Source organism: Candoia aspera, chromosome 11 (assembly GCF_035149785.1).
Source record: "Candoia aspera isolate rCanAsp1 chromosome 11, rCanAsp1.hap2, whole genome shotgun sequence".
Lineage (NCBI taxonomy): Eukaryota > Metazoa > Chordata > Lepidosauria > Squamata > Boidae > Candoia > Candoia aspera.
Genome location: NC_086163.1, coordinates 1,576,073 through 1,585,100, shown reverse-complemented (window position 1 = coordinate 1,585,100; position 9,028 = coordinate 1,576,073). Strand labels below are relative to the sequence as shown.

Here is a 9,028-nt window from a genome sequence, read left to right as displayed (position 1 = left end):
ACACAAGACCTGTATCTATAGCCAGCCTGGTGTGAAGGGGCCCATCTCTGGGGGCACAGTTTTGACACCTTCCTCAGCTGCTATGTATTTTAATTTTTGTATTGTTGGTTGTAACTTTTTAATTTAATTTTGTTCACTACCCAGAGTCACTTATTGAGATGGGCAGCCATTCAATCAATCAATAAAACCTAAACAAGCCAAATTCATTTTTACTGGGATCATTTGTTGCCTCCACTGTTTAAGTAAGCAGATGAACTGTGAAATCTTTTTCCTAGTGATTCCTGTGTTCTTGAAAGGGAAGTATCACAGCCACACCGGCCCCTGGCAATGGGGAGGGCAGAATCGGTTCCCCCAAAGCGGCAGGAATTTTGCCCCTCTCCTCTGTGAACAGTGTTGGCACTCTGCCTCGGATGGCAACGGCAGGGAGAGCCTGCTTCTACATCCCAGGTGGAAGGACCAGCCAAGGGTTGACCATGAAAACCCATTTGCTAGATGCGTGAGCCTAAAACTCCCACCATGGTTGAGTGGAAGCCCATGGATTGTTTTCCACTAAGACTCCATTCTGTAACATGAAAATTGACAATTTTCATTGGCTTTTCTGTGGTTCTGCATATTTTTAGCTCTTAATATATTGTTCGTTGCACACTGAGATGTCCCAAGAAAGGATTTAAGCAGAGGATGAAGCAGGGACTTCCTAGTACTGAAGTCGCTTGAAGTGCCAGATGAGATCCTGCAGGAGGGAGCCTGATGGACAAAGATGTGGTTTGGGCTCCTTGCTTGATTTTGCCTGCCTGGAACAGCCTGTAGGCCAGCCTGAGCAGGAAGGTCTCCTGAGGGACTGTAGCTTCAAAGGCAGACAACTGCACGGGCCTTCGTGCCGGGGATTTCAAGCTCCCGCTGCAGCTGCTTCACCAGGACACGGACTGCCTGTGACTTTCTGAATGCTAAGCGTGTATTAAGTTTCCCCAGGAAAACAGAATGCTTTTGGCAGAAAGGGGGATGCCTGCTGGGATCGAGCAGACCCTCCAACCTCTACCCCTTTGGAACTTCAGTAGGGCCCACGGGCAAAGAAAGGCCATTTCCTTGAAGGACCAGCCCTGCTTTACACCAGACAGCCTGTCCAATCCACGGGGCAAGGGCAGCAGAGAACGAGTCGCCAGTAATAGTCCTTGGCCGATTTGGCCTTGCTTCTTACAAAAACTGGATGAGCCGTGCCCGACTCTCTGACTGGGATCTGGGCATCCCAAAGAATATTCAGAATTAAGCTCCAAGGCAAGGCTCAAGCAAGAAGGGAGGTGCAGCACAGACAAACAAGAAAGGAAAGCAACACGGGCTCTGGCAGAGGAGAGGTGGCAACTAAGCAGAAGGTTGAGAAGGTTACAGAAACAATGGAGCCCCGCAGAAAGGAAGCATACCAAGGTGGCGGAAAGAACAGCCGTCCAGGGAGGGCCTTCTTGACTCTCAGGAAAGGTAGGGATCTGGGGACCTGTTTCCATTTCACAACATCCTGCCTGGTGGGCTCTGACAAAGCCTTTCAAGTCACCCCCCCAGCACTGCAGAGGGAAATGGGGCTGGGGCATTGTCCCCCAGGACAAAGGAAGCCTGTCTGCAAAACTGATGAATTTGAATGATGTCAAGATCAGAATGAGGGGACTCGTCACAGCTTTTGCGGACTGCAAAGCTGACATCCAGCTGAGCTACATGGTGGTTAATCATGACTTCTAAAAAAGCAATCCCAAAAAAGAAAAACTCCCTAAAAGCCACCTCTGCACTGATGGGGTGCCATGAAACGCCCAAGGACCCACAAGGAGGCACAGAGAGAAATTAGCGGCTCTCCTTGCTCAGCCCCCCAAATCAGGCTACACTTCTATCCTCCTCCAAATATTTACGTATTTATATTTAGAATTTCGTTACTGCCCATCTCACTGTGACGCAGCCAGTGGAACGGATCCAGGATAGATGGCTGCCTCTCCCCCACCCTGGCCAAAAAAAAGTAGCACCGCCTGCTTTTTTACAGTGACTCTGCTGCCAGTTTGCCGTGTTTTTTACACATCTCATACACAGGCACCTGCTCCACACACACAGCAGTCTCAGATGAAGACATTTGCAGAAGCTCAACTATCCCAACTCTGGCAACTGCACCCCTTTAGCACACAAGGTTCCAAAAGATCACAGTTCCAGGGCAGATCCAGCAGTGCAGTTTTAATTCATTTTTTCTGTCCATGCTCTTTAGTTGCATGTCAGTAAGAACCCTGTCTTGAATGTTTACATTTCTCAGAAGTTACACAGAGAAGCCTGTCTATTTATACCAGTGAGGAGGGAGGGAGGGAGGGGACTGGGGGTCTGCTCTAGCTTTATATTATGTTTAAATAGATAAATCGAGTTTTCCTCCATGCCCTTCCTGCTGCCTTTTCCAATGGATAGAGTGGAAGAAATTCAGTCCTGATGGTTTTGGACCACTGAAGCCAAAACCATCACAAAAGGCCTGCCTGCTGGAACATCTCGCATGGAGAAACCATGGCAATGAACAAGAGGAGGCATTTCAGCCTGGCATGCACACCTTCCAAGCCCTTCTTCACAGCCCTTTCTTAGCCAGAGTCCTGCTCCATCAGGATTTTGGAGACAGCCTTCTGCTCCACAAACACTATGGAATCATAGCAGGAGGCGGCCAGTGGCTGGCAGGCTTAAAGAGCAGGTCCTTCCACTGGTGGCAAAGAAGGCAGGGCCAAACTCAGACTTGGCACTACACGGCTCCCTCGCTCCTGTGGCTTACTTTACTGTGTCAGGTCTGCACATCAGGGGGCGCTCTTCTGGCAAGCTGGGACCAGCCCCAGAACGGCATGGGGGGCTGGGCTTGGCAGAGGATCTGCTCAGGGCAGGCAGGGAGCCACCGTGTAAGTGCCCTCCGTGGAGGTGTGCTGCGCGCTGTGCTCCTGCAGCAGGCCCAGGTCCAGGAAGCGCTCGCCACACCACATGCACTTGTAGTGCTGCTCTCGTGTGTGAACCCCATGGTGCTTGTTCAGGTGCTCCCGCTGCTTGAAGGCCTTTTCACATGAGGGGCACTTGTACGGCTTTTCCCCCGTGTGGACGCGCCGATGGCGCTGCAGATCAGAGGCGTACTTGAAGCGCTTCTGGCAGTCCGGACATTTCAGGGGCCGTTCGCGGGCAGGATCGCAGCGGTGCTGCACAAATTCCGAGGAAGAGAAGAAGCGCCGCTCGCACAGGGTGCAGCGAAGGGGCTTCTCGGCACAGTGCGAGGCCAACTGGTGCTTCTGCAAGGCAGAGGCCCGCTTGTAGGCCTTGCTGCAGGCGGTGCATTTGAAAGGCCGCTCAGCGCTCTGGACGCAGCGGTGGCGCAACAGTTCTGAAGACTGGCTGAAGCCTTTCTGGCAGGCATTGCATTTGAAGAGGTTCTCAATGCCGTGGACATGCTGGTGATACAGCAAGTGGGCTGGCTGCACAAAGCCTTTCTCGCATAAGGAGCACTTGAAAGGCGGCGGCGCAGCCTCCTGCTCCACAGAAGGGGTGGGGCCCACAGCCTTGTGGGTGCGGCGGTGTCGCATGAGTGCATACTGCTGCTTGAAGCTCATCTGGCAGAGGTCGCACTGAAAGGGGCGCTCTGTGCTGTGGGTGCGCTCGTGCTGCCGGAGGTCCGAGGGCCGCCGGAAGGTCTTGTGGCAAGCCGCACAGCGGAAGGGCCTTTCGCTGCTGGGCGTGCAGGGGTGCTGCAGCAGCTCGGAGGACTCCTTGAAATGCAGCTCGCAAACGTTGCAGCGGAAGAGGTGGGCCTCGCCTGAGTGGGCGTACATGTGGCGCACCAGGTGGGAGCGGTGTTTGAAGGCCTTCTCGCACACAGTGCACTTGTAGGGCCGCTCGGCACTGTGCGTGCGCTTGTGGTGCACCAGGTGCGAGGACTGGCTGAAGCTCTTGTCGCAGAGGCTACACTTGTAGGGCTTCTCCCCGGTGTGCACCCGCTCATGCCGCGACAGCTCCGAGAGGTGCTTGAAGGGCTTCTGGCAGATGGAGCAGCCGTAGGGCTTCTCCACAGGAGTCCGGTTGAGGGCTGCCGGCTGCTGTGGCGGGGCGGGCTCCTCAGGAGCCGCCACTGCCGCCGCCGCCGCTGCCTTGTAGGTCTTCTCGCAGATGGAGCACTTGACGGCCGCGCTGCCGTTGTGGACGCTGTGGTGCTGCGCCAGCGAGGTGAGCAGGGAGAAACCCATTTTGCAGACGCCGCAGACGAAGGGCTTCTGCTCCACCTGCAGGCACTGGTGCTCCAGGAGGTCCGTGGCTTGGTGGAAGATCTTCAGGCACTGTGTGCACTGGAAGGACCGGTCGTGGCCCCCCTGCAGGCACTGGTGCTCCTGGGGGTTGGCGAGGTGTGACAGGTCGTGTCCGCAGGCCCCACATTTGGGAGTTGGCTCCCCGCCGCCGGTGGAGACAGGTGTGTGGTGCTGCAGCCCGCTGGGCTCTGGCTGGAGGAGGATGCCGTAGACAGCACAGCCCAAGGGATTTTCGGTGACCGCGCTGGACGGGATGGGGTGCTCCGGGAGGGCAGCTGTGGCACTGTGATGTGGGGGCTGCTGGGGGGGTGGGGGCTGCTGCGACCAGGTTTCTGACATGCTGAGGAGAAAAAATGGGGGTTTCCACAATAAGAGCTTCCGCTTCTCAACTGAGGCAGAGCAACTGAGGAAACCTGCTCCCAGAGATCAATCACTAGAGTGGCGGTGCAAATCCTTGCAGGAGGGGGCCAGCTACAATCGAGACACATCAGGCCAGCGCAGGCCAGACATCCTGCTGGCCTCCTCAGCCCCTTGTCCTTCTTCCAGAAAGCTTTTGAGGGGAACCTGCAAGGAAAGAGAGTAGGTGAGTAAGAACCACCAGACAGCTGCTTATCCTTCAGAAGCCTAGTTTATCTTGGGATCAGGGTGTGAGAGCTGCCAAGCATCACATTCTGCTCTCCACAACGAAGTCCCTTTGCATGAACCACAGCCCTGACAGCTGGGCATCCGAACCAGCAGTTAGGGGCTGTGGGAGTGTTTTGCCAATCAGGGATCCTCCTTTGGCATATTTCAGGATCTGCCTCCCCATCACATGTTTCTATAGTCCCTGAAGCTGTAATATTTTGCTTTCTTCTCTGCTTAGCAGATTTATAATATCCCACCTCACTTCTCCGCCATCGGGACTTCACTGAGTTCTGAAACCAAGAGGCCAAATGATCTGCAAAAATGATGGTGCCTGTTACTGGGAGCCTGGGAGCTTTTGTGAAGTTAGGAAGATTGGAAGTTAGGACCTATCATTACCAACGTGGAAAGAGCTCTCTGCTCAGTTGCTGGTGGGCTAAATTACAGTAAGAAAAATACTCACTGCAAGGGCCACTGATGGAAACATAGAAGAAAACTCAAGCCTTAGCACCAACCCAGTTTCATTCAAAGGAAGTAACAGACCACCTAGGAATATTCAAATGGCCTCTCCTGTTTGCTTGCCTTTAGTAAACGTCAGCACCAAAAGAAACACAGAATCCTCCGGTTGGAACGGACCTTGGAGGTCTTCAAGGCCAAGCCCCTACCCAGAGCAGGAATCTCAAACCATTCTAGACGAAGAGCTGTCCAGCCTTTACCTGAAAACCTCCACAGATGGAGGAGGTTGTTCTGCTGTTCAGAAACTCTCACGCAAGGAAACTCCTCCTGAGTTCAAGTTTGGATCTCCCTTTATAAGGCCTCCACCCACTGGTTCTTGCCCTGCCCTTGAGACCGGAGGAGGAGGAATCCGCACCTTCTTCCTTGCAATGGCCCTTCAAGTCTTTGAAGCTGCCGTCCTGTTTCCCCTCCGCCTTCTCTCCTTTGGGCCAGACGGACCCAGTTCCCGCAATGCTCTTTGCAGGATTTGGCCTCCAGGCCCCTCACCCTCTCGGTGGCTCTGCTGGGCACACCGTCCAGTTCCTCGGGCCCTTCCTGCCTCGCGGCGACCAGAACCGGACACAGGATTCCAGGGGCGTCTGACCAGCACAGCCCAGACTGGAATGATCCTGAGACCATCCCTCTGTTGATCCAGCCCTAAACTGCACTGGCTCTTCTGGCGGCTGCAGAATCAGATGGCCTCATGCTTAATCCGTGGCCCACCCAGATCCTTCTGCCAAGGATTACTGTACTACTGAGGACAGGAACAAACCCCAAAGTCCCTCCAGAGCTTGCCATACATCAGAAATACAGCAAACCTAGTTTGTGTTTGTTCCACCCCAAATGTACTCTTAGGGGGCCCCTGGCCTGCCACACAAAGCCCTCTGTGGTCCTCAGCCTGAAAAGCTCTCACATGTTTAACGAAGCTATAAACCCACTTTGCCCCCCCTCTCCAGAAACTGCCTCCTCTTTCTGTTCTTCCAAATGCAGGGGAGGGAAAGATTCGCCAGGAAGGAAACCTGGAAGCACAAAACCCACATCTAGACTGGGGGGAGGGGGGCGTCTTCTCCCCCGGACTATGCCCTCGGAGCCAGAGGGAGGCAAACGTTTGGGAGCAAGGGGCACCCTTAACTTCGGATGCCACAAAGCGGGCGCGCCACCCACATCCGGGCAGGGCTCGTTGCCTTTGGACCGAGAGCCCCTCAGCCTTCCGTTTCAGGGACCCCCCAAGACCCCGCTCCGCGCAAGAGCCGGCCTTGGCCGCCCTTCCTCCTGGCGGCCCTGCTGGGCGGGCACCGGAGCCCCCCCGCCCGGTTATCTGCGGGGCTCGCCGAGCCAAAGGGAAAATCCACCGCGGCGGCCCAGGCCAGGCCGAGGGGCCTCCGGACCGCGGCGGGGGAGCGGCGGGGCCCGGAGGCCGAGGGCGCCAACCGCCGGGCCGGCGAAGGCCTGCGCGCTTCCCAGGCGGGGCGAGGCGAGGCGGAGACCGGCGCTTCCTGGCCGGGGCGGGCGGAGCCCCTCGCCCGGCCCCGCGGTCCCGCGACGGGACGGCCCGGCCCGGCCGAGGCCCCGCGGCGCCGCCCTCCTGCCTACCTGGGGCCTGGCGCGCCGCTCCGATCCCCGGGCTCGCGTAGCGCGCGGGCAAGGCTGGCCGGCCGAGGCGGCGCGGGCACCGGCGGCGGGCAGGCGGGCGAGGCGGCGCCTGGAGGAAGGGGCGGCGTCGGGGGAGAGCCGCGGGATCGGCCCTGCCCCCTGCCGGACCGCAGGGGCAGCCGCGTCGGACGCGAAGGGGGACTGCGGGCGGGGGGGGGGCTCGGCGCCCCCTGGCGGCGGGTCCGCCCGCCCGCGCGCTCCGCCTCTCCGGGAGACGGCTTCGCTCGCGGGCGCCCGCTTGGGGAGCAAGGAGGTGCTCCGCGCCTTCGCCGTTTCCAGACCGCGCTGGATCCGGGGGTGGCAGTCCTTCCCCCGACCCCTGGCTCATAGCCGCGCGCAGAAGGGGCGCCCCGACGAACCCCTTTCTTTCGCTGCCCTGCGATGGGACCCAAAGGAAGGGGGTGGGCGGGCAGGAGGCTGAGCTGGCTAGTACGTTGTGCCAGCCAAGCCAGGACGGTTGATTTTTGGCTCAGTGTGAGGACTCCATTAAATTGGGTTGATTGAGTAAACCACCGAATGACAGGGTTGGAGGTCGCGTAATCCACCCTCCTGCCTGGGGCAGGAACCCTCAGGCCACCCCAGCCAAATGGCCGCCCGGCCGTTCTTGAACACCGGCGGTAACGGAGCCCCGCTGCGCTTCTTTTGACGCCGCCCAAGGTTGCATCGGCTCTTTTGGCCGCGGCAGTACACAGCTGGCCCTGGCCTGACCTGCGGTCTTCCAAACACCCAGATCCTCAGGAGCAGTCCTGCTGAGCCCGGTCCCACCGCCCTCGCACGTCCCCGGGCTCCTGGTCTTTGTTGCCCAAGTGCAGAATCCACAAATGCATTTCTCATCACTGAACTGCATCTTATTAGATGGGGGCCGGTACGCAAGTGAAGCAAGGTCCTTTTGAAGCCCGATCCAATCATCTGAGGGGTTAGCACCCCCCTCCCAGCTTTGCGCCCTCTGCAAATTTTATGACCCTCCCTTCTATCCCCTCATCTAAATCATTTAGGAAAAGTGCTGAAGAGCAACGTCCCCTGGGTAAGCCTGACATGCCAACCCTCAGCTACTCTTTCCCCAAAGTTCCTGTGAGTCAAAGTCAAAACTAAAGAAGTCAGCTTATGGCTTTGCATGCAGGTTGAACCAGACCATCCCATAGATGTGAAGCTGGTGCAACATGCATTGCAGAAATACCCAAATGCCTGCTCTCTGGTCATGTGGCTGCAACCTGTGCTTTTCTTGGGCAATTTGGGCCCAGAAGTTGGTGAGTGAACAGTTCTGGCTCCCAAAAGTTCGAGCTCAAGGAACCCTTTAATGTTCCACAGGCTGGGGCAAAACCATCGCTTTAGAGAGGTAATCGGGGGCTGAATGTTGGCTTTCAGCCCAGCAGTGACTCCTTTCTCTCAGTTCCGCCTTGACAGTCCCAGAGTACTGAGTCCTTTCTCCTCTTTGTCCTGATCCTGATGTGCCACTGGGCAATGTCCTGACTGCCTACTCTGTATACAGGCCAGCATCCTTCCCTTGAACAACACCGTCACATTGTGCATGCCAAGAGAAAGGTTTATTCCCTGGTAAAATGCCCACAGGGTCTGCTAAACATGACTCTGGATGCCTGGTCCCTAGAGGTGAGACTTTGATGGTGATTCTGGGGGTTAGGCAGGACACATGGAAAGCGGCGTCATATAATCTTGCCCAACCCCCTGCCCAGTGCAGCAACCCACTACCTGGCGGGTGCCGCCTGCCCCTTCCACCAATAAGAGTCCACCACCTCCAGAGGTAGGCTCACCTGTTGCCAAATGGATCTCATTGTTAGGAAGTATTTCCTCACATCCCACAGGTGCTGCCTTCTTGCAATCCAAGCCAGCTGTGTCTTGTCCCGGCTTCTGGAACAACTTCAGACACTCCTGCCCTGCCTTCCGTAGGACAGCTCTTCAGATATGCTGAGGCAGCTTCCCAAGTCTTCTCTTCTCTCAGCCAAGCAGCTCCAAGGCCACTA

The 9,028-nt window shown here is 56.8% G+C and overlaps 1 protein-coding gene across 1 annotated transcript; it reads right to left on the bottom strand.

The window, feature by feature from the left end:
* Positions 1–2,187: 2,187 nt before the first annotated feature.
* On the bottom strand, positions 2,188–7,112 carry ZNF319 (zinc finger protein 319). Its single transcript, XM_063312894.1, has 2 exons — positions 6,990–7,112; positions 2,188–4,844 (listed from the first exon to the last, which is right to left on the bottom strand). The coding sequence occupies exon 2, from the start codon at positions 4,617–4,619 to the stop codon at positions 2,871–2,873; it is 1,749 nt and encodes a 582-aa protein (XP_063168964.1). The 5' UTR covers positions 4,620–4,844; positions 6,990–7,112; the 3' UTR covers positions 2,188–2,870.
* Positions 7,113–9,028: the final 1,916 nt, after the last annotated feature.